This window comes from Peromyscus maniculatus, chromosome 10, assembly GCF_049852395.1.
Source record: "Peromyscus maniculatus bairdii isolate BWxNUB_F1_BW_parent chromosome 10, HU_Pman_BW_mat_3.1, whole genome shotgun sequence".
NCBI classification, from domain to species: Eukaryota; Metazoa; Chordata; class Mammalia; order Rodentia; family Cricetidae; genus Peromyscus; species Peromyscus maniculatus.
Window position 1 is genome coordinate 61,539,033 of NC_134861.1, and position 25,631 is coordinate 61,564,663.

Genomic DNA, 25,631 nt, shown 5'->3' on the forward strand with positions numbered 1-25,631 from the left:
AGTTAGTCTCACAGGATCTGGTTAGCCTTTGAACCATTTGCTGTAAGAGCTCGCGGAGCCTGGTTGACTGGGGAGATGGAGACATTCTGAAGCTGCAAAGCTGAGAGAGACATAAATCTCTAGCATGTCCTCGAGGCTGTCCTGTTTACACAGGGGTAGACTGGTAGCTTTGGGGAGAGGGATTGTTATTTTCCCTAGTCAGTTTGCTTAGGGACACTCAGAATGACCGGGAGACTTGTCCAGAGTTGTAGGGCCAGTTCGAGTAGGTATCTCACCCAGGTGTTTGACTCCAACTCTAATTCGAAACACTGCCGCTCCCTCCGGGGCCAAACTTCTCCCATGCGGCAGACCGTCTCATGCATATATTCCTACCCTTTACTCTGCAAGATCCATGCCCAGTGGGACAATGGAAGAAGTGATCAGAAACAGGGATAGAAGAAACTCGACGGTCTACTTGTTCTAGAGACCAGACAGCCACTTCTCCTCCCCCTTCAAATGATACTAGAAGGGCAGCGGTGGTCTCTGGATGTCAGCTCTGTGTCTGTCTATAGTCATTCCGCTCCCCTTGGAATCTGCACCCAAGCTGAATCCAACTGTGGCGGGTGTAGCAAGCTCCCATCCTGCTTACATGGAGTCTCTAGGTGTCAGGTGTGGCCCTCCGTTCCTGCTTCCTCCTTTTCTTCTTTGGTCTGGGTGGAAGGTAGCTGTGCACTAAGATACCCCCACCAAGAGCAGCATTGCCTCCCCTCCCCCATCCCATCCCCGGCTCCTGGCATCATAGTTACTAGAGCTGCAGTCTCAGCTTACCAGAGGGGAGGGCAGGCAGTCACCTTCTGTTACGTGACTGTGGCAGTGAGGGCCCTTTGTATCCTCCATAGATGAAAGTCCTTGTTATCTGGCTGGGGCATTCTAGAGGTCGGGAAAAGATGAACCATCCCCATTCCTGCATCTCCTTTTGCTGGATGTATTTCGCTGCTTCTGGACTCAGAGGTGAGAGTCTATTGCCATGCTCCATATGGACTCCTCTAGAGCCTTTCTTTGGTAGGAGATGGGGTAGGGTCGGAAAGACAGGGGAGCAGATGTGAGTACACACAGACATGTTCATACCTCTTTCTGACTCCTGACGATTGGAGTAGATAGGACCAGCCAGAAAAAGAACTCATCCACTCACTCCAAACTTGTCCCTAGCTAGTGTGGAGACATCCCCCATTTCGATCCCTGCGACATTCTTGTTTTGAAATGCTGATCCGGGTCCTTTCTTTGAGCAGCTGTAGAAACGGCAGATGGAAAATACGCTCAGAAATTGTTTAGTGATCTCTTTGAAGATTACTCCAATGCCCTGCGCCCGGTAGAAGATACGGACACAGTCCTGAATGTCACACTGCAGATCACGCTTTCTCAGATCAAGGATATGGTGAGTAACAGTTGATGACGACACTTTGGAAAGAGGATTACAGTGAAAACAAGCATTTGCTTCTAAAGGGAGTGTCTTGAGGGGACCTTGGAAGAGAGTGACGTGGACAGTTCTGGGTACCAGCTTGCAGGAGGAAAGAGAGCCGGGAAGATCGAATGAGTCAGTTCACTAAATAATATCTAATGTCACTAATGTTGCTATCACCTACAGTTCTGGCCACAAACTCTAACAGACGAAGGCAGTCAAAAGAAACAGTGTTGCATGTGGTACAATTCTATCCATGAGTGTCCAAAATAGGTCTGTCCATTCAGACAGAAAACAGAGCATGGGTTGCCAGGGGCTTGGGGAGGGGCCAGTGACTGCTTAATGGCTATGGGATTTCTTTCAGGTGTGATGAAAATGTGCTTGAGTCAGATAATTGAGAGGATTATACAGTGTGGTAAGTTACTGGAAGCCACTGACAATTATAAAATGGCTAAAATGGAGCTTTTTCATATTTTATTTTAATTATGGGTATGTGTGTGCCTGTGTGTGTGTGTTTGTGCATATTAGTGCAGTGCCTGCAGAGGCCAGAAGAGGGCATCAGATCCCCTGGAGCTAGAATTGCAGGCAGTGGGGGGCTGCCTGACATGGGTGCTGGGAACTGAACTCAGGTCCCCTGAAAGAGCAGTACACACATTCTACTCCAGTCTCCTAAAAGAGTACTTTGACGTTATATAGATTTAATCACAATTTAAGATAAAGAAAGGTGGTGTCTTAAGATGACATGGCTGGTTTCCTGCATATAAATATTTAATTGCACAGCATTAGGAGATTTGAATGATGTTTTCTTTCGCACATGGTAGATATTTCCCAACTCCTGGCTCAAGTGTATCGTTGGCTGATCCATTTTCAGAGAAAATTGAGCAGTTGGTTCATGGAAAGATATAAAGTCTTAAATACCTGTCTCTTCTACACTCTGCACACTCTATCAAGGAGACATTAGATGCAGCCTTGATAATCAATCAACCAGATAGAATTTTGAAAAGGTCTCGTTTGTGGGTTGGAAATAGACGGGCATTCTTAAGATTCCTGTTATCAAGAATAAGTTGTCCCAAAGCTGAAAGCGTGGACTGGATAAAGTGACATCTGGATTCACTGCTTAGGATGAGAGAAATCAGATTCTGACAGCCTACCTGTGGATCCGCCAAACCTGGCACGACGCATATCTGACATGGGACCGAGACCAGTATGATGGGCTGGACTCCATCAGGATCCCCAGCGACCTGGTGTGGAGGCCGGACATCGTCCTGTACAACAAGTAAGTGCGGCTCCAGCCAGACGATTCCCTGCGATGAATCTGCTGATTTAGTAGGAGTTTAAACATGACGTCAAGGGGACATTTAGAGAGTATCAATCTGTGTTCCTAGTCCAAATCTCAGATTAAAGCCTAGCGTTGGAAGGAGGCTGTCAAATTTTATATTCTCCCTTTCAGGTGCAGGATTGGAGGCAGTGTTAGTCTTCTAAGGAATAAGCTATAAGCACAGACGGGGTGACTTGAAGGGGAGCCTCTGGTCAGCTCACACTTTCGGAGGCTGGAGGATGAACGCGTCCGTGGGCTGCCAGCAGGAACCTGTTCCGTGCTCTGTTCCCCAGCTCTGGCGTTTGCTGTCCTCTGTGTCCCCTGAGCTGCAGAAGCATCACTTTGATCTTTGCCTTCGTCTTCACAGGGGAGTTATCTCTCTGTGTGTCCTGTCCCCGAATCCCCTTGTGAGTAGACGTGGTACAGACTGAGGTGGCCACCCTGTTCCAGCATGAGCTACATCTTTACTCACTGTGTCTATAATAACTCTTCCTCTTCCCTCTTTCCCTCTATTCTTCCTTCTTATGTGTTTTTGGTTGTTGTTTTTGTTTTTGAGACAGGGTTTCTCTGTGTGTAGCCCTGGCTGTCCTGGAACTCACTCTGTAGACCATGCTGGCCTCAAACTCACAGAGATCCACCTGCCTCTCCCTCCCAAGTGCTGGGATTAAAAGCGTGCACCACTGCCGCCTGGCTGATCCTCTGTTTTTAAAGATAGGATCTTGCTGTTTTATTCAGCTGTCCTGGATCTGGCAATCTTTCTGCCTTGGCTCCCAAGTTTACCACGATTCCAACTTAGTTCTGTTTTTACTTAAGGTTGCATTCTGGGATGCTAGAGAAGCTGGGACTCCACTGTGAGAATTTCTGGAGATACAGTTTAACCTGCTCATGGTCCGAAGATTAGGTGCCAGAAATGTTACTAAGATTAGATAGGATGGGTCACCTAGAACCTGCCCTGTGGGTTTCACACTATAGACTGGAGGGAGGATGGAATCTTGGGACTGTTTTGGCTCCTTTTCTCAGAGCAAGGGCCCTTGTGTACGTAGGTCCAGTTCATGTTTCTCAAACTATGAAGTATACTTGAAACCACCTACCGATCTCGACAAAACCCAGATTCGAATTCAGTAGATGTAGGGTGGACCTGCAGATCTGCATTTCTACAAGCTCCAGAGGGCTCTGGGTGCTGCTGGCCAGAAGGAGCCAGATCTCTTGCCCCAACTCCAGCTCAATGTCTCCATCTCCTGGCAGTTTGTCACAGGATTGCTTCTCTCTCTCTCTCTCTCTCTCTCTCTCTCTCTCTCTCTCTCTCTCTCTCTCTCTCTCTCTCTCTCTCTCTTCTGGAATCTGAGCTCCTGTGGGTTGAGAGGGGTTCTTCTGTTGTTCAGAAAAAAATGGAGGCTACTGGGGGAGGGCTCCTCGGGCAGAGCCTCCTAGTGGTCGTGAAGATTCCTTAAGGGAGCCACGGTCCTGAGTGGCAGCCTCGGGTTTACTCATTCCTTACTCAGAGCCCTCCCAAAGGTCATAAGCTGCTGTCCATTCCTCATTTTAAGCGACCAGGGGAATGTTCCACACGCCTTCCAAGCAAGCTAACATTTAAGAATCTACCCTGTCTCCGCCTCCTCCCCCTCCCCTTCTCCCTCCCTCCCCACCCTCTCTCCAAGATGAGTCTTGGGATCCACCGCCACTTTCATCCACGAAGTGAGATCTGAGGATTCAGTTGACATAGATGATCTCTCAGCATTTTCTGTAGGTTCTACCAACTCTCCCTGGGGAACAAACAGGCTTCTTGGTTCGGTTGGGCACCGCAGTGACCAGTACTATCAAAATGCTTCTGTGCAAGCTTACACATCACTAAGTTAAACCCGCACCAGCGCTGTGTACTAGAGAAGCAAGCTGTGTGCTCCTGAGCTCATGCCGATGGTGCCTCTGCCCCATAACGGCAGGAGGGGAGACTAACTCCCTAAAGAAAATAGAGTTTTCATACCTAGAAATAGCAGGGGCAGATGTTGATAAAATAAGAGAAGATATCCTGAGAATTAGCGAACATCTGTAATATTCCGGATGGATGGTTTTTTCCCTCTATGTTTTCCAAATGGCAGTGATGAAACTAGAGACTCAGACTTTAGCGCTGACAGACTCCCTTCTTTTTGGATGTTCAGATCATGGGTAGCATTGATTCGGGCTGGAAGGAACCCATCAGAGATGTTTAATGGAAGATGGTAAGGGAAGTGGTCCAGAGCAGTGGCAGGAGGTGGAGGAGAGAGAAGGATGCCTTGGAAGTGATTCCAAACTCACGTGCCAGAGGGACCGAGAAAGGGGGCTCACTGCCAAGGATGCTAAAGTGACAGACACAGGGGTAAGTCAGCAAGGCTCCTGAACAAGTGCCTGTCCTTGTCCCCATCTGCTCTCCAGGGCTGACGATGAGTCCTCGGAACCTGTGAACACCAATGTGGTCCTGCGGTATGACGGGCTCATCACCTGGGACTCGCCAGCCATCACCAAAAGCTCCTGTGTGGTCGATGTCACCTATTTCCCCTTCGACAGCCAACAGTGCAACCTGACCTTCGGCTCCTGGACCTACAATGGCAACCAGGTGGACATATTCAACGCCCTGGACAGCGGCGATCTCTCCGACTTCATTGAAGACGTGGAATGGGAGGTCCACGGCATGCCTGCCGTGAGGAATGTCATCTCCTATGGCTGCTGCTCGGAGCCATACCCAGATGTGACCTTCACGCTCCTTCTGAAGAGGAGGTCCTCCTTCTACATCGTCAACCTTCTCATCCCTTGCATCCTCATCTCGTTCCTGGCTCCTCTGAGCTTTTATCTCCCAGCAGCCTCTGGGGAGAAGGTCTCTCTGGGAGTGACCATCCTGCTGGCCATGACTGTATTTCAGCTAATGGTGGCAGAGATCATGCCAGCCTCAGAAAACGTGCCTCTGATAGGTGAGTGCATGCTTGCAGCTTAGCTTTGTAGCAGCCCGGGATGGTGTGTATGCCTCAGACGGAAGCGACTGGCCTGATGGGCTCACGAAATCCACTCAGTGCCTGCGGATGGCATCTTGGCTTCTAGGTGTGGGTTGTTGGAGTTAAATGGGTCTCACCATCTCCAGGTTTACAAAGGAACAATTGTTTATTTTGTAGTTATCTATTTTGTGTTTTTGAGACAGAGTTTCATAGTGGGTAGCCCAGGCTGGCCTCAAACTTGTTCTTTAGCCAAGAAAGAACTGGATCTTTCCGTCTCTCCCCACTCCACCTCCTGAGCGCTGGGATTGCAGATATGTTCCACCAAACTGTTTACTGGGGATCAAACGGGCCTCGTACATGCTGGACAAGCGTCTGCCGATTGAACTCCAGCTGCAGCTTAACAGCGACCTCTGCTCTCTGTTCACAGTTCTAGGTCTTTCTTCTCAAAAGGAAGCGTGGCAACTGTGACAGGAAGCTGAGCTGGACACTCAAGTCAGACACCTCCTCTGTACCACAGAGCTCCCCTTCCCCACTGATTAGAGCAGAGGTTCCTGTGCCCAAAGGGTTTGCTTTATCAATCTTTTCAAAAATTAAATGTTTTATTTTTAAAATCTAAATAATAATAATAATAATAACAACAACAACGTGTTAGCAACATTGGCCAGGATTTGGGAATCTGATCATTGTAAAGCAGAACACATTTTCTTCCATTTTGGTTGTGAACCTGGCCTTTGACAGCTGAGCCGTCTCTCCAGCCCACAGGATGCATTTTCAACAGTCTGCAGTCATGTAACCTGCCTCCAAGGGTTGAAGCGGAGGCTGACCCTGCCATGCCTGCTTCTCTTCCTACGTTGTTCTGAGTCCCCTCCACCACCTTTAACACCTCCTGGCCCTGCCACCGAGGAGACCCTCCAATCCAACACCACCTCGACTTTGCTGCCATCATAGATGCTCACTGGGACCCGAAGTCCACCTTAGTCTTAGTTCCTTAGGATAAGGCACAGGAGAAGTCCCAGAACTCAGGGGCTGGAGAACAATAGTCACCGCGTGCTGTGTTCCTTCTCCACAGAATCCACTTACCCACTAGTCGGACAGCGATGCATTGGTTTTGATGGAGACGTCTTCCTTTTTAATTTTTGTTTTTTGGGGGAACAGGGTCTCATGTGGCCCAGGCTCACTTGGAATTGATCCTCTAGTTGAGGCTGGCCTTGAATTTCTGATCCTTCTGCCTCCACCTTCCACATACTGGGATTGGCACTACCACACTTGGGTATTTTCCCTTTTATGTCTCTTTGCAAAGACACAGACACACACACAGACATACATACATACAGAGACACACACAGACACACAGACACAGACACAGACAGACACACAGACACACAGACACACACACACACACAGACACACACACAGACACACACACAGACATACATACAGACAGAGACACACACAGACACACACACAGACACAGACACACACACACACAGACACACACACACAGACACACACACACACACACACACACACACACACACACACTTTCCTCCTAAAATAAACACAGGTTTTCTTCTCACTAATAAAGAAAAGTATAGGTATCTTGTATCCTAGTACTTTTATTACTTCTCTGGAGACAGAAATGAGTGACATTGGTTAGGCATGGTGACAGACACGTGTCACCCAGCACTCAGGGGTGGAAGGAGGAAGATTGGGAGTTCAAGGCCTGCCTCAACCACACAATACCCCATCTCAAACAAAACCCCAAACCAAGCCAGAAATGATAACTTCTGTCTGAAGTGGGATCATTGACAGGTCCCCCTCTCTTCCTTAGCAGTGACATTCAATCACGAGTTTCTAAGGAGAGATGACTCATGAATTTGGGGAGCATTAATCGTTTCTATGGTAATGTGGGATTTGTCTTTTTAGGATTTTTGAGGACATTTGTTAGACGCCACAGCGTTTTATCTGTAGCACCTGTGAAGTGTACTCCCTGCCTTCGGCTCTCATTGTTACCAGGACAGCATCTCACCATGCCACCAGGCTAGCCTTGGACTTGGATTTTCATCCCTTCTGCCTCAGCCTCCCAAGCGCTGGGAGCCACCATGCCTACCTTTGGGCTCCCATTCTCTCCCTCTCCGCCCTCTTCTCCACCCCATCCTGTGCTTGGAGCTTGAACCCAGGACCTCATGTGTGTTAGGCATGAGCCACGGCCTCAGCTCTTTTGTTCTCACAGTACGCAAACATGTTTACATTTTCTGGATGACAAGTAGCATTTCGTGCATGTTTCTGGCCCGTACTCCTTTTATAGTTAATCTGGAGTTTTTAATAAATAATAAGTGGATGTTAAACATTATTATGAGTGCCCTTCTGGGATGGATAGCTGTGCTGAGGCATCCTAACCTTAGAACAAGACCATTTTTTTTGCTTCAGGTCAAGCTGGACTGGGATCAAGGCCGCTGCTGCTTCCAAGCAGAACACCAGGAAGAATTAATCATAACAGGCCATGGCTGCAAACTCTGGGCACTGGTTTAGAGCTGGGGATGGGAGGTCACACTGAGCCATTTCCCACTCAGGGCAAGACCAGAATTACCACAAGGCCAGGCTATCGCTAACCATAATAACCCTGGGACTCCACGACACTGAACACTGCCTGATGTCCCCTGCGACTCCCCACCACATGAAAGGCGCCCCTAGCCGGCCTCTGCAGCTTCTCAGTCAGTCTTGCCCGATACAGCTTTATCACAGGCTGCCTAACAAACTCGACTCTGTTTTCTGTCTTTAGCAGATTCATTCACAGTTCCTTTGTCACAGGCCTGCCAGTGCTGTCCGAGGCAAGGCAATTACCAAGCGTCTCCTCTCCATTTGTAAGATAACCGTGTGAGTTTCCTCTTTTACCCCATGAAGGTGTGAATTACATCAATGGGCTTTCCTGGATCGAATTTTGGATTCCTCAATGAGAACCTCCTTTTTCATGATATATCAAGACACTCTAGGGAGCGGGGATATATGTCAGTGGAACAGCACTTGTCGGACACGCAGGAAGCCCTGAATTCAATCCCAAGTACTGAAAGATAAATGAATAGACACTATGGGAGCCGGGCGGTGGTGGCACACGCCTTAAATCCCAGCACTCGGGAGCCAGAGGCAGGTGGGTCTCTGTGAGTTCGAGGCCAGCCTGGTCTACAGAGTGAGTTTCAGGACAGCCAGGGCTACACAGAGAAACCCTGTCCAGGGTGGGGGTTGAGGGGAAGTCTGGAGGGATGGCTCAAAGGTTAACAGCACTGGCTGCTCAGAGATCCTGAGTTCAATTCCCAGAAACCACATGGTGGCTCACAACCATCTGTAATGAGATCTGGTGCCCTCTTCTGGCAGGCGGGCAGGCAGAGCACTATATACATAAGTAAATCTTAAAAAACAAACAAACAAACAAACAAAAAAACATGAAGAGGAGGGTATAGCTCAGTTTGTAGAGCACTTGCCTAGCATAAATAAGTACCTCACGAACCCAGGTACAGTGATGCATGCCGGGAATCCCCAGCACTTAAGAGGTGGAGGCTTGAGGATTAGAAATTCATGATCAACTTAGGCTGCCTGACAAATCCAAGGTCAGCTGGGACTGACAAGAGAGTCTATCTGAAAAGAAAAACGGTAAATAAATTAAAAGACATTTTGAAATTCCATTACAAAAAACTTGTCCAAATATGTCTCTAAGAGAGACGAGTCACTATTTCTTTTCTCCCTGTGTTTTAGGATTAAGTTGGCTCCTGCCTCTTAAGGCTCCCTTCCCCTGCTCTCCCCATGAGCAGCCTTCTTAAAGATTCACCCATTTTATTCCTCTCTTTCTTTTTGGAGAGGATCTCTTTCTACGTTATGCAGGCTAACCTTCACCTCCTGGGCACAAGCATCCACCTCCCCCCCACACCCCGCCCCCAGGAGCTGAGATTGCAGGTGTCGATCACCCTTGGGAGGAGGGTGGGGCTGGGGTGGCTGCTCGTGTCCAGGCACTCCCATTCGGGGTCATGCTGAGGCAAAAGCAGGCCCTCTCCCCATTCTGCCCTCCATCTCCCTGCATCGAGGCAGGGGCTCTCCCTTAAGTGAGGTGTCCATTTCAGCTAGGCTGGCCGGTCAGTGAGGTTGGGGCTCTTACCTGCCACTGCCCGCCAGTGCTGGGGTCGTAGGCACAAAGAGCCACAGTTGGCTTTTTACATGGATGCTGGACACTCAAACTCAGGGCCTCAGGACTGCACAGCAGGCGGCCTTACCCACAGCACCATCTCCTCATCCTTCGGCTCTAATTGCTGGTTTGTTTGTTTGTTTGTTTTTGTTATTGTTGTTCAATATTTTATTTCATGAATTTGTACCCTTCCCAAGTCTTTCCTTCATTTCCCCTTTTCAGGAACGTTTGAATGCCTTATGTAATCAAATCGCATTCAAAGTCGGTGGCGTGCCTGGCGGTGGTGGCACACGCCTTTAATCACAGCACTCGGGAGGCAGAGGCAGGCGGATTCTGTGAGTTTGAGGCCAGCCTGGTCTAGAGAGCTAGTTCCAGGAAAGGTGCAAAGCTACACAGAGAAACCCTGTCTCGAAAAACAAACAGTAGTAGTTGGGTCCCATAACAACGAGGCCTGGAGGTATTCTAGGAAGGGGACTAAGTCATTCGGTGCTGGTTTGTGGAGATGTTTGTTCACATCCCGGTAAACATTTGTGAACCTTTTAAACTAGAGTCAAGGGTGGTACTGAGTACTTTGCAGGTATCATTTATGCTACACCTCACTATATTGTAAGGTGCATAATATTATTACACTTGTTTTATGGAGCATGAAGCTGGAGTTGGACAGAATTTTAGGCTTAGTTCTGAGTTTAGTGGGTGACGACGCTGGACTTGAGATTCGAAAATCTCCACTGGTGGCCACTAGGGTAGATCAGTTTCTTAGGAAAGGCGTTTGTTTCTTTTTCATCAAATACGAAGAGAATATGAAATTGCACTTAGCTGGTCCCACTGTCATTCCAGGTAAATACTACATAGCCACCATGGCCCTGATCACGGCCTCCACAGCCCTTACCATCATGGTGATGAATATCCACTTCTGCGGGGCCGAGGCTCGGCCAGTGCCGCGCTGGGCTAAGGTGGTCATCCTGAAATACATGTCCAGGATCTTGTTTGTCTACGATGTGGGTGAGAGCTGCCTCAGCCCCCGCCGCAGCCAGGAGCCGGAACAAATCACAAAGGTTTATAGCACACTCCCGGGGTCCAACCTGAAATCATCCAGACACAAAGACCTTTCCAGAAAGAAGGAAAGGGGCAAGCTCTTAAAGAATGACCTGGGGTGCCAGGGTGGGACGCCCCAGAACACTGATAGTTCCTGTGCACGCTATGAAGGGCTGACGAGAAATATCGAGTACATCGCCAAGTGTCTCAAAGACCACAGGGCCACCACCTCCAAGGGCAGCGAGTGGAAGAAGGTGGCCAAAGTCATAGACCGGTTTTTCATGTGGGTTTTTTTTGCTATGGTGTTTGTCATGACCATTTTGATCATAGCAAGGGCAGATTAGGGGAAGCAAGAAGGAGTGGGTCGCTTGGCACTAGAGCTTTGGGAACAATCAATAAAATTCCCCCGTGACCTGTTCTAATGTTTGGGTCCGGTTGCTGTTCATATATAATTTAGGAATATGTTGTGTATGCCTTTATTTTTAACTTCAATCAATACCTTAGCTCTGTGTCAGGTTAAATTCGGCAGGAGAGCCGAGCTTTCAAGGGTAAGAAGGAGGAAATGGTGACAGACCCTTTTTAGAGCCTCCCATAAAGGTGAATGGGCCCCAAATTGACCTAATTCTTTATCACTTCAGACAACAAAACAGCACATTTCTGCTTAGATTTTAAAGCAAGAAAAGACGAAACAAACAAATTAATTTTCTCTTAGTCCTTAATAAGACATTTTTTTTTTTCCAAAAGGAAAAGAGTCACGTAAACTCAGTCTGATAGATGCCTCGAGGGGCCTTATTCAGATGGGGTGCATTATAACCCAGGTCTCAGATGGCAAATTCAAGATTTTTGTCGTGGCTAGTTTATGGTGATTACACCACACCTATAATTCTAGCACAGGGGTGGCAGAGGCAGGAGGATCCCCGCAAGTGCAAGGCCAGCCGGTCTATATGAAGGCTATAGGATAAGATCCTATCTCAAACAAACAAACACAACAATAACAACAAGATTTTTGTCCCACAGAAAGTCCAGTTTCAGACGTTAAAGGAAGAGAATTTTTTTCATAACCGCGATGCTATGAGCGTTTGTTATTTTGTGCTCTAAAGATAAGTCTTTAATTAAAATAAGATAGATGGGGTTGTGCTTGTATGAAGCCTTTGATCAAGCTAAGGAATCAGCAGTCTGAGCTCACTCATTCATTCCCCTCCTCTAAGCGTTGTCTGTCTGTCCATCTCCCCACCCCACCCTCACACCCCACCTCCTGCACATAATAATAAAGGAATGACTTACGTTTGCATGGATGTCAAAGCAAAGCTGTGTCATTGATGCCTGGCTAGTTCTGATGCTGACAGTCCTGTGACCTAGGCAGGCAGGCATCGGCTCTTCCTTCTCAGGGGAAGAAGCTGGGCTTTAGGAAGGCAGGAGTTAGTGTTTTGCCCAGCTGAGTGACATGTGGACTGAAGTTCCACTTTCAGTACTACGGGTCCACATCAGACCAGGCCTGCTAAGGTCGTGACGGATCATTGAAGAATAAGAGCGACTCGGAGATTCTTAGTCTTTTGGTTTTCATTTGTTTGGTTTTGGTTTAGTGTTTCTGGGACAGGGTCCTGTGTAGCCCAGGCTAGTCTCAAACTTACTTTGTAGCCAGTGTTGACCTTGAGTACTGCCTCTACCTCGAAAGTGCTGAGATTGTAGGCATGTGCCACCACACCTAGCTTCTCCTTCTTAGTTCTAGACTTTCTGCCTTAATTCACTTTCCTTAAAAGCAACAACCAGCCGGGCATTGGTGGCACACGCCTTTAATCCCAGCACTCGGGAGGCAGAGCCAGGCGGATCTCTGTGAGTTCGAGGCCAGCCTAGGCTACCAAGTGAGCTCCAGGAAAGGCGCAAAGTCACACAGAGAAACCCTGTCTCGAAAAACCAAAAAAAAAAAAAAAAAAAAAGCAACAACCAAAAAACCCCACTCTAAAAAAAATTACTTTATTTAATTAACATTTTTCATGTATTTTACATACCGACCACAGTTTCCCTTCACTTCTCTCCTCCCGTCCCCCCCCCCAACTCCCATCTCCCCCCTCCCCATCCACTCCTCCTCCATCTCCATTCAGAAAGGGGCAGGCCTCCCATGGGATTGTACATAGACAGGCATGGCACATCAAGTTGAGGTAGGACTGAGCTCCTCCCCCGGCATAAAGACTGGGCCAGGTAATCCAGCATGGGGAACAGGTTCCCAAAAGCCAGCTAAGCGCCAGACAGGTCCTGATCTCACTGCAAGGAGCCTTACAAACAGACCGAGCTACACAACTGTCACACACATGCAGAGGGCCTAGGCTGGTCCCATGCAGGCTCTCTAACTGTTGGTCAAGAGTCCACGAGCTCCCACAAGCTCAGGTCAGCTGTCTCTGAATTCTTCTGTCATGACCTTGATGATGATCACCACCACCACCACCACCACCACCACCACCACCACCCCTGCTCATACAATCCCTCCTCCCTTTCTTCAGGAGGACTCCTGGAACTCAGCCCAGTGCTTGGCTATGGATCTCTGCATCTGTTTCCATCAGTTACTGGATAAAGGCTCTCTGATGACAATTAGGGTGGTCCCCAATCTGATTACAGTAGATGGCCAGTTCAGGCACCCTCTCTCCTCCTGCTAGAAGTCTTAGCCAGGATCATCCTTGTGGATTCCTGGGAGTTACCCTGGCACCAGGTTTCTCCCTCGCCCTGAAATGGTTCCCACATCAAGATGTCTCTCTTGTTACTCTCCCGCTCCATCCTACCCTCAACCCGCCTTCCATGCCAAGCCTGCCCAACCTGATCCTTCAAGTTCCGTCCCCCACCCTCCCACCCCTGCCCCCAGTTTACCCAGGAGAGCTCTTCCATTTCCCCTTCCCAGGGAAATGCATCCCTCTTAGGACCCTCTTTGTTATCTAGCCTCTCTCAGGCTGTGCTATCCTGTACTTCACTCCTAATATCCACTTAGGAGTGAGTACATACTATATCTTTCTGGGTCTGGGTTACCTCACTCAGAATGATTTTTTCTAGTTCCATCCATTTGCCTGCAATTTTCATGAGGACATTGTTTTTTTTAACCATTTGAGTAGTACTCCATTGTGTAAATATATCACATTTTCCTTATCTATTTTTTGGTTGAGGGACATCTAAGTTGTTTACAGGTTCTGGCTATTACAAATAATGCTGCTGTGAACATAGTTGAGAAAGTGTCCTTATGGTATGATTGAGCATACTTTTGGTATATGCTCAAGATTGGTATAGCTGAGTCTTGAGGTAGAGTGATCCCCATTTTTTCTGAGAAACCACCATATTGATTTCCAGAGTGACTGTACAAGTTTGCTCTCCCACCAGCAGTGGAGGAGTGTTCCTCTTACTCCACATCCTCTCCAACATAAACTGTCATCAGTGTTTTTGATCTTAGCCATTCTGACAGGTATAAGATGGTATCTCAAGTCGTTTTGATTTGTATTCCCCTGATGACTAAGGATGTTGAGCAATTCCTTAAATATCTTTTGGCCATTTGAGATTCTTCTGTTGCTTAGATCTGTACCCCCATTTTTAAAATTGTATTATTTGATAATTTGATGTTCTAGTTTCTTGAGTTCTTTATAAATTTTGGAGATCAGCCCTCTGTCAGATGTGGGGTTGGTGAAGATCTTTCTCCATTCTGTAGGCTGTCATTTTGTCTTATTGACCATGTCCTTTGCCTTATAGAAGCTTCTCAGTTTCAAGAGGTCTCATTTATTAATTGTTGCTCTCAGTGTCTGTGCTGCTGGTGTTATATTTAGGAAGTGGTCTCCTGTGCCAATGCGTTCAAGAGTACTTCCTACTTTCTCTTCTACAGGGTCAGTGTAACTGGATTTATGTTGAGGCTTTTGATCCACTTGGTCTTGAGTTTTGTGCATGGCGATAGACATGGATCTAATTTGCATTCTTATCCATGTTGACATCCAGTTAGACCAGCACCGTTTGTTGAAGATGCCTTCTTTTTTTTCATTGTATAATTTTGGCTTCTTTGTCAAAAACCAGGTGTTCATAAGTGTGTGGATTTATGTCAGGGCCTTTGATTCAATTCCATTGATCCACATGTCTGTTTTTATTTATTTATTTATTTATTTATTTATTTATTTATTTATTTATTTATTTTTATTTTTTAAAGATTTATTTATTATGTATACATTGTTCTGTCTGTATGTATCCCCACAGGCCAGAAGAGGGCACCAGATCTCATTACAGATGGTTGTGAGCCACCATGTGGTTGCTGGGAATTGAACTCAGGACCTTTGGAAGAGCAAGCAGTGCTCTTAACCTCTGAGCCATCTCTCCAGCCCCACACATGTCTGTTTTTAATGCCAATACTGGTATAATTCCCAGCCACCCCAAAGCTACATGACTGTGCACGCGCTGTCCATCAGTTAGGCAGAATGCTTAGTCACTACAGGGCCTTACATTTTCCATAATCTGTGTGCCTTGTGATCACATAATCTGCATGCAGCATGATGATGTAATCTATGTGCATGCATGGCATAGCTTCAAAAGCCCATATGCGCATGCGTGGAGGGACCTATAAAAGCAGATTCCAACCATTCCCCACTCTCTTTCCACACCACCCATTTCTAGTAGGCCTATTGCACAATCCCTCTCCCTTATAAAAATTTTTATAGTGGGTTCTGTTGTACCTTGTGTTCTCTCTTGCCCAGTAAATAGTGTTGCAAATAAATAACAAATACCAATCTGTTTTTATTACTATAACTGTAGTAGAGCTTGAAGTCAGGGATGGTGATACCTCCATAAGTTCCTTTATTGTACAGGATTGTTTTGGCTGTCCTAAGTTTTTTTGTTTTTCTATATAAAGTTGAGTATTGTTCTTTTGAGGTCCATGAAGAATTGTGTTGGAATTTTGATGGGGATTGCATTGAATCTGTAGATTGCTTTTGATAAGATTGTCACTTTTACTTTGTTAATTCTACCTATCCATGAGCATGAGAGATCTTTCCATTTTCTGATATCTTCTTCAATTTCTTTCTTCAGAGACTTAAAGCTCTTATCATACAGGTCTTTCACTTGCTTAGTTAGAATTACCCCAAGGTATTTTGTATTATTTGTGGCTATTGTAAAGGGTGATGTTTCTCTGATTTCTTTTTCAGCCCGTTCATTGTTTGTATATAGGAGAGCTACTGGTTTTTTTGAGTTAATCTTGTATCCTGCCACATTACTGAAATTGTTTATCAGCTATAGAAGTTCCCTGGTAGAATTTTGGGGGTCACTTATGTATACAATCATATCATCCACAAATAGCGAAGGTTTGACTTCTTCCTTTCCAATTTGTATCTCCTTGATCTTCTTTTGTTTTCTTATTGCTCTAGCTAGAACTTTGTGTACTATATTAAATAGATATGGAGAGAGTGGACAGCCTTGTCTTGTTCTTGATTTTAGTGGACTTACTTGGAGTTTCTCTCCATTTAATTTGATGTTGATTGTCAACTTATATATTGCCTTGATTATGTTTAGGTATGTTCCTTGTATCCCTGATCTCTCCAAGATCTTTATCAGGAAGGGGTATTGGATTTTGTTGAAGGCTTTTTCAGCATCTAATGAGATGATCATGTGGTTTTTTTCTTTCAGTTTGCTTATATGGTGGGTTACACATCCCTGCATCTTTAGGATGAAGCCTACTTGATCATGGTCGATGATTTTTTTAAATGTGTTCTTGTATTTGATTTGCCAGTATTTTATTGAGTATTTTTGCATCAATGTTCATGAGGGAGATTGGTCTGTAATTCTTTTTCTTTGTTGCATTTTGTGTGTTTGTATTTACCCTGATACAAAATGTGTTGCATTTTGTATCAGGGTAAATGTAGCCTCATAAAAAGAATTTGGCAATATTCCTTCTGTTTCTATTGTATGGAACAATTTGAGAAGTATTGGTACTAGCTCTTCTTTGAAATTCTGGTAGAATTCTGCACTGCAAACATCTGGGCTTTTTTTGGTTGGGAGACTTTTAATGACTGCTTCTATTTCCTTGGGGGTTATAGATCTATTTAAATTGTTTATCTGGTCTTGATTAATTTTGGTATGTGGTACCTATCAAGAAAATTGTCCGTTTCTTTTAGATTTTCTAATTTTGTGGAGTACAGGTTTCGAAGTATGACCTAATGATTTTCTGGATTTCTTCAGAGTCTGTTGTTATGTCCTCCTTTTCATTTCTGATTTTGTTAATTTGGATGCTTTCTCTCTCTGCCTTTTGGTTAGTTTGGATAAGGGTTTGTCTATCTTGTTGATTTTCTCAACGAACCAACTCTTTGTTTCATTGATTTTTTGTATTGTTCTCCTTGTTTCTATTTTATTAATTTCAGCTCTCAATTTGATTATTTCCTGGCATCTGCTCATCCTGGATGAGTTTGCTTCTTTCTGTTCTAGAGCTTGCAGGTGTGCTGTTAAGTCACTAGTGTGAGATTTCTCCAATTTCTTTATGTGGACATTTAAGTGCTATGAATTTTCCTGTTAGCACGGCTTTCATAGTGCCCCATAACTTTGGGTATGTTGTACATTCATTTTCATTGAATTCTAGGAAGTCTTTAATTTCTTTATTTCTCCCTTGACCCATTGATGATTCAGCTGAGAGTTGTTCGGTTTCCGTGAGTTTGTAGAAATTTCTGTAGTTTGTGTTGCTGTTGAAATCGAACTTTAACCCATGGTGATCCGATAAGACATAGGGGGTTGTTCAAAGTTTTTAATATCTGTTGAGATTTTTGTTGTGACTGAGTATGTGCTCAATTTTAGAGAAGGTTCCATGAGGTGCTGAGAAGAAGGTATATTCTTTTGTGTTAGGGTGGAATGTTCTATGGATATCTATTAAGTCCATTTGAGTCATAACATCTGTTAGTTCTCTTATTTCTCTGTTTAGTTTCTGTCTGGCATACACTCTCACATTGGTAAGAGTGGGATGTTGAAGTCTCTCATTATTAAGGTGTGGGGTTTGATATATGACTTAAGCTTTAATAATTTTCTTTTACAAATGTTGGTACCCTTGTATTTGGGGCATAAATATTCAGGATTGAAACTTCATCTTGATGGAATTTTCCTGTGATGAATATGAAATGCCCTTCTACATCTTTTCTAATTAATTTTAGTTTGAAGTCTATTTTGTTAGATATTAGGATAGCTACACAGCTTGCTTTTTAGGTCCATTTAACTAGAAAATCTTTTCCCAACCCTTTACTCTAAGGTAATGCGTGTCTTTGAAGCTGAGGTGTTTTTCCAGTAAGCAGTAGAAGGATGGATCCTGTTTTTGTACCATTCTGTTAACCTGTGTCTTTTTATAGATGAACTGAGTCCATTGATATTAAGGGATATTAATGACCAGTGATTATTAATTCCTGTTATTTTTTGGTTTTGGTGGTGGTGATGGTAGTGTGTGTGTGTGTGTGTGTGTGTGTGTGTGTGTGTGTGTGTGTGTTTCCCTTCTTTGGATTTTGCTGGTGTAAGATTATCTATTGCCTGTCTTTTCATGGGTGCATCTAACTTCCTTAGGTTGGAGTTTTCCTTCTAGTACTTTTTGTAGGGCTGGATTTGTGGATAGGTATTGCTTAAATCTAGTTTTGTCATGTAATATCTTATTTTCTCTGTCTATGGTGATTGAAAGTGTTGCTGGGTATAATAGTCTAGACTGACATCCGTAGTCTCTCAGTGTCTGTAAGACGTCTGTCTAGGACCTTCTGGCTTTTAGAGTCTCCATTGAGAAGTCGGGTATAATTCTGATAGGTCTGTCTTTATATGTTACTTGGCCTCTTTCCTTTACAGCTCTTAATATTCTTTCTTTATTCTGTGTGTTTAGTGTTTTGATTATTACATGGTGAGGGGACTTTTTTCCTGGTCCAGTCTATTTGGTGTTCTGTAAGCTTCCTATACCTTCATAGGCATGTCCTTATTTAGGTTGGGAAAGTTTTTGTCTACAATTTTGCCCAATATATTTTCTGTGTTTTGGGGTTGGAATTCTTCTCCCTCTTCTATCCCTATTAGTCTTAGGTTTGGTCTTTTCATGGTGTCCCAGAGTTCCTGGATGTTTTATATTAAGAATATTTTGGGCTGGGCAGTGGTGGTGCAAGCCTTTAATCCCAGCACTCGGGAGGAAGAGACAGGGGAATCTCTGTAAGTTTGAAGCCAGCCTGGGCTACAGGGTGAGCTCCAGGAAAGGCGCAAATACAGAGAAACCCTGTCTCAAAAAACCAAAAAAAAAAAAAAAAAAAAAAAAAAAAGAAGAATTTTTTGAATCTAACATTTTCTTTGACAAATGAATCTATTTCCTCTATCATATCTTCAAAGCCCGAGATTCTCTCTTGCTTCTCTTGAGTTGGTGATGCTTGCATCTGTAGTTCCTGTTTGCTTACCCAGATTTTCCATTTCCAGAACTCCCTTGGTTTGTGCTTTCTTTATTGCCTCTATTTCAATTTTCAAGTCTTGAACTGTTTCCTTCACCTGTTTGATTGTTTTTCCCCCCTTGGCTTTCTTTAAAGGATTTATTGATTTCTTCCAATTTTTTTTGTCTTTTCCTCAATTTTTTAAGGGAACTTTTCATTTCCTCTTTAAGGGCCTCTATCATCTTCATAAACTTATTTTCAAGGTTGTTTTCTTCTGCTTCATCTGTGTTGGGGTGTTCAGGTCTTGCTGTTGTAGGCCCATTGGGTTCTGGTGGCGCCATATCGCCCTTTAGGTTGTTGAATGTATTCTTACACTGGCGTTTACTCATCTTTTCTTCCAACTGGTGTAGGTGGGGCCTGTGCTGATAGGGGCTATTGTATTTCCAGTTGGTGTGGGTGGCATTTGTGCCTACAGGGTCTCCTGATGTTGCTGGGGAGCACTGTCTGAAGGAAGGATGCTGGGGTAGGTGTGGTTAGGTGGCAGAGTGGGTATTGTGGGAACAGAGTCCAATGGGTGGAGGCAGTGTTGGTGCATCCTGCCTGCAGGTCTCTCACCTGCTGTCCAGCTACTGGAGACTGCACCAGAGCAGTGAAGTTCCACCAGAATTGGGGGCAGGGCCCAGCTGCCTCTCTGGGGCTGAGATGAAAGGGGAGGGGCAAGGAATGTGCCCTAGAGTTTAGGGCCTAGAGATTGGGACAGTTTAGCTGGGAGACCAGTTACTCACCTGTTTTTCCAACTGGTGTAAGTGGTGCTTGCGCCTATTAAGGCTGTTGATGTTGGGGGGAATGGTTGGTCAAGGGGAGGATACTGGGGTCGGTGGGTTTGAGTAGCAGAGTGGATCTTGTGGGAATAGAGTCCTGTGAGTGGCAGTGGTGGTGGTGTGGCCTGCCAACAGATCTCTTACCTGCTAGCTGGCTGCTGGAAAACCCCCACTTTTAAAAACAAAAACAAAAACAAAAACAAAAACAAAAACAAAAACAAAAAAAAAAAAGGAAGCCCACAAAAATCTCATCAGGCTTGGCAGCAAGCATCTTTACCTACTGAACCATCTCACTGGTCCATTGATTTACTTTCTACACATCTCAACTGCTTCTCTGTTTTTAATCCATTGTGTCTTCAAAGATGGCCATGCCCTAATCCTCAGAATCTGCCAGCCTATTAAGTTACTTGGCCACGGGGAATCAAGATCACTAACCAAACAACCCCAGAACAGATTTTCTTGGGTTGTCCAAGTGGGACCAGTACGGTCATAAGGATTCAGTTAGAGGGAAGAAAAGACAAAAGAGAGAGACCCAAAGAGATGGCCTCTAAGAAGGGCTCAGGCGATGCTGCGGGTCTTGAGAACTGGGAACCCTGGGCCTACAGTGTCCGGCATCTGGTAGCTTGAAAAACCACAGGCACAGGTTGTCTGACCTGGTGAGCTCCGACATAAGCACACCAAGACTCACTCTGAACGTCAGCCGCTCCGCAGCTCTATGGTGATAAGTAAGCATGGGTTTGTGATAATTTAGTACAGCAGATACAGAAAACTGATGCACTAGCCAGCCAGTGATACCCATATTCTGTGGTTCAGAAGTGGCTTAAATGTGTTTTCTCAAGGATCATTTGTTGCTTGCTTGGCTTCCAGGGTGGTGATATTGGGAGTTGATGGAAACTTTAAAGGGCAGGGTGGGGCGGGAATAGTCGGAGGTCCTTAAGTCAATTGTGGGCAACACTATAAAAAGAATTGTGGGACCCCAGCCTCTCCAGCCTCCTGTTTGGAGGTGTGTTCTCTTGGTCCCTCACATGCTCTCACCACTACATCTGCCATGAGGTGATGTAGCCAGAGGGACCCTCACCAGAACCCATGCTTTGATGTTTGTATTATAAGCCTTTAAAACCCTGAGCTAAAGAAACCTTTTCTTCATAAAAATTGCCTGCTTCAGGTATTTCATTGTGCTAACAAAAAGCACCAAGTTCTTTTCCCATAATTTACATTATTTAGTTGGGATAGATTTGTCTGTAGTCAAATTGAGGAGATCTTGTTGAGCCATACTTTTTTTTTTTTTTTTTTAAGAATTTTACCTAAGAAGTACTGGGGACAAAAAAAAAATTGTAAGCAAAAAGGTGATGCCACCATGTTTCAGAAATAACCCTGCTGTCATAATTAAAGGACTACAGAGAGAGAAGAGGCAGGGAGATCTGTCAGGACTGTCCCTACCAAGTCAGAGAAGTTGTAACAATGGCTTTGACACCAGAGGGAAGAGTCAAGAAAATAGAAAGATCACAGACCACAAAATAATGTGACCAAGAATACATCAACTTGGTGACTGGTTGGCTCCAGACTGGGTTGTAGAATAATCTTTTTTTTACATTATGAAGATGTGTTATTTGGATTGGTTTAATAAAAAGCTGAATGGCCCGTGGGTAGGCAGGATTTTCAGGGCAGAGAGGACACTGGGAAGAAGAAGGATGGAGATGGGAAGAGACACGGAGGAAGTAGGAAGCAGGGCAGGCAGTCTGTAGATGAGGTAAATGAGCCTCAGGGCAGCACATAGATGAATAGAAATGGGTTAATTTAAGTTATAAGAGCTAGCTCAAAACAAGCCTAAGCTATCGGCCAACCTTTCATAATTAATAAGAAGTCTCCATGTTGTGATTTGAGAGCTGGCTGGTGAGACAGAGAAAAATCCGCTTACAAATGGTGTCTTATGTCCGACTACGTCTTTCCACACAAGACCTGAAAAAGCTTTTAAAAAGTTTCTAAACACACAAAAATGAAACCAAATGAGGTTTCCCAATCCTGCTGTCTCTCATAGCATGAACCACCAATGCACCATGAGCTAAGCTGCTTGACATCTTAAGGTTTTGCTCATGCAGACAGAAAAGGTTACAGATATACAGTAAAGAAGGTTCAGACAGGGGGAAAAAAAAAACAACTCTAAACAGGTGGCACTGTGTTTTAAAATGTGCATAGGCTTAAGAAAGAAAAGAAAATGGGTATAGACAGTCATAGAAAAAAGTAAATTGTTTATAAATAATAAAGAAAGAATAAGCCATGTAGAGATAGGGAATATACAAGGAGTCTGGATCCTGCATGGTGTTGTATTGACTTTAAATTTTAATTGCTGATGAACAAGCAATAGCTGCTGAGAGACACTAGATTATAAAAACTACTAAATTAAACCAACCTGCCAGGCGGTGGTGGCGCACGTCTTTAATCGCAGCCCTCAGGAGGCAGAGGCAGGTGGATCTCTGTGAGTTTGAGGCCAGCCTGGTCTCCAAAGTGAGTTCCAGGAAAAGTGCAAAGCTACACAGAGAAACCCTGTCTTGAAAAAACAAAACAAATCAAAACAAAAAAATTAAACCAACCTATATATTTTTAAAATGTCTTAACTTGGAAGTCAAAAAATATGTTATGTTGTGGAAGAGGTTATGCTTTTGTTTCCACAGAAAAATGAAAGGCTATAGATTCATTCTAAGTTGATAGAGATCAGATTTTATCAGGGAAGACCCCCCTGAAAATCCTGGCTATAGACCTAAAGAAATAAACCTGAAAAAACTACAGAATGGATGACATATATTTTACCTGCTGAAATATAAAACAGAAAATCATCTTTAGCTGACTTGTACACACTGCACATTCCATACTTGTGTTGATGCAGATATATATGCTACCTTTGAAAGTTTGTGTGTTTTCAGAACAAGGGGACCAGACACCAATGAATACAGGTAGCCCAGGTGACCCAGCCTCTCAGAGTGCCTCTGTCGCAGTTTCCTCAGAGTTCTGCATCCTGAACAGCTTCAAGGCTGCTGGCTGAGAGGGTTCGGCTTCACAGACCATTCCAGCCATGGCTTCAGATAAGCCTTGCATTATCTCATCACACTGGGACTGGACGACAGCTAGCCACCCCAGAACTTAATCATTATCTTAATTTTCTCAGAGTCCCCTAAAGATGCCAGACAACAGGAAGCAGTCTAGAAAACACAATGCCCACATTCCCAAGATATGGGGTGGATAGTTTTTGGTCATTCAGTGGGATATGGATGTTTGTTACTGTTTAAGGGTGTTGGTTACAAGTTGTTATTGGTAACGGTTAGGAAAAAAGCTGAATAAAGGAGATTAGATTCAAGGGATCTCATTCTGAAGGGAAAAGGGGGGGGATTTAGTATAGAAATGATGAGATAAAAAGGTAGATTGTTAAATCTACTTTTGAACAACTACTAGTCTCAAATATTTTACATTGGTATGGATGTTTGTATATTGATATGAATTTAAGGTTATTTTTATTATACTGTATATAAGTTTCTACTCTTGTTTAAGGTATTATACTTATGCAGCTCATTTAAAATTGTAATGTAAAGTTCTAGTCCTTGAAAGCTATTATTACAAACTATTTAGGATAATAAAGAAATATAGGTTATTAGTCATCTATAACAATCAAACTTGTAGTCACGTTAGGTATGTTTTCAAGGTTATACAGTGATATATTTTAGATAGATAGATGGTCTTCAAATACTTCAGAATTTGGGGCCAGGCAGTGGTGGCGCACACCTTTAATCCCAGCACTCGGGAGGCAGAGCCAGGCGGATCTCTGTGAGTTCGAGGCCAGCCTGGGCTACCAAGTGAGTCCCAGGAAAGGCGCAAAACCTTCAGAATTTGGCATTTAAAATGTTTTAATAACATAAGGCCTTTCATGATAGTGAGACATGTCTGCTCCTGGCAGCACCAATTTACTTCAAAGAAGATCATGGGCATCAAAGAAACTCCACATGGAGTTTGCTCTCTTTGTGGCAAAGTTAGTCACTGGGCAAAGAAACTGCCCTTGTCTCGACTACTGACAGCATGCTGTCCAAACTGAACAAGCAGGATACAAAAGAGAGAGACTGCCGAACTTTGCCAAGACAAGGTAGGACAGTCCTTCAAAATTCCTGCTTCACAGAAAAGTCTGTCTGATATTCTAGGCCTCTAGGCTGAAGATGGATGTCCCAATGTTACAGGGGAAACTTGGGATGACGGTCTAGACAACCAGGTGTCTCTGTCACTTCTTAGTTTTGGAAGTTGCTCTCTCTGCACTTCCTGTTTACTCAAGTAGTATTTCATCCTTCTTGGGTCTCTGATGGAGATTGGAGACTAGATAGTTATAGTTTGATAGTTTTCCTTGTTACCCAATTCAGAAAAGAAACTTACATAAGAAATGTAAAGCTTATAAGGTTAAAAAACAAAAAAAGTTGTTCATCTAAAAAGATGTTTTATGTTCTAAGAAGATATTTTTAGGATGATAATACAAGTTAAAATAAAAATGGTTTAGGTATAAAACTTTGAATTCATCAAGATAGGATAAATAATGGAGTATTTTCTCCAAATATGCTAAATGCAGATGAACTGGACATTATGAACATGATTCTTGCTTGATGATTGTTCTTACTGTATATAGTTTTGTTTGTTAGAGTAAATATCTTTCCTTTCTATTTAGACAATACTTGATAATTGTTCTCATTGTATATAGTTATACGTGTTAGTATATATACATATACTATGTTAGAGATAAAACCTTTCTTTTTTATTTAAACAAAAAGGGGGAAATGTTGTGGAATGATCTTTTTGTACACTGTGAAGATGTGTCACTAGGATTGGTTTAATAAAAAGCTGAACGGCCAATAGCTAGGCAGGATTTTCAGGGCAGAGAGGATGCTGAGAAGAAGGGTGGAGTCACATGGAGACACAGGGAAGTAAGAAGCAGGATGGACGGTCCGTAGATGAGGTAAATGAGCCTCGGGGCAGCACATAGATGAATAGAAATGGGTTAATTTAAGTTATAAGAGCTAGCTCAAAACAAGCCCAAGCTATTGGCCAAGCTTTCATAATTAATAATAAGTCTCTGTGTTGTGATGTAGGAGCTGGCTGGTGGGACAGAAAAAAAATCTGCTTATAGAACTGCCTAGGAAATAGAGTTTGAAAGAGATCTGAGGATGAGAAGAAGTGAGCCCAAGCTGAGTGTTGAGGAAACCGCTCAGTTGTAGGCTGGAGCTCAGGTTCAAAGGGAGAACAGGGCTGAGCACATTCGAGAAAGGGAGAGCAGGTTGGCCAGACAGAACAGTGCCATCAAAGCAGTGACTCAGGAAAGCTACAAGCATCAAGCCTGGCACCGTGGATGGGCCTGCTCATCCACAGCCTGGCAGGACTTTAGATGCCACCAGCCACAAGGCTTATTGTTTGACTGCCCTGGTGAGGTACACTGGGGCTTCCTGAGGTCCCGTGTTTGCTCGTTCCCCTCTGCTGCCTCTTTGTCT

At 44.3% G+C, this 25,631-nt stretch overlaps 1 protein-coding gene across 1 annotated transcript; it reads left to right on the plus strand.

Moving 5' to 3' along the window:
• The first annotated feature begins 896 nt into the window (after positions 1–896).
• On the plus strand, positions 897–11,335 carry Chrna9 (cholinergic receptor nicotinic alpha 9 subunit). Its single transcript, XM_006974617.2, has 5 exons — positions 897–990; positions 1,269–1,414; positions 2,560–2,714; positions 5,166–5,698; positions 10,731–11,335. Exons 1-5 carry the CDS (start codon positions 927–929, stop codon positions 11,270–11,272), a joined length of 1,440 nt encoding a protein of 479 aa, XP_006974679.2. The 5' UTR covers positions 897–926; the 3' UTR covers positions 11,273–11,335.
• Positions 11,336–25,631: the final 14,296 nt, after the last annotated feature.

What these genes read in the sequence shown, in the direction of transcription:
- Chrna9 (XM_006974617.2), top strand. Translation starts at nt 927, where the DNA reads ATGAACCATCCCCATTCCTGCATCTCCTTTTGCTGGATGTATTTCGCT. An exon ending in CGCTGCTTCTGGACTCAGAG is followed by an intron (nt 991 to 1,268) that starts GTGAGAGTCTAT and finishes TTCTTTGAGCAG; the next exon opens with CTGTAGAAACGGCAGATGGA. An exon ending in GACATCGTCCTGTACAACAA is followed by an intron (nt 2,715 to 5,165) that starts GTAAGTGCGGCT and finishes TCTGCTCTCCAG; the next exon opens with GGCTGACGATGAGTCCTCGG.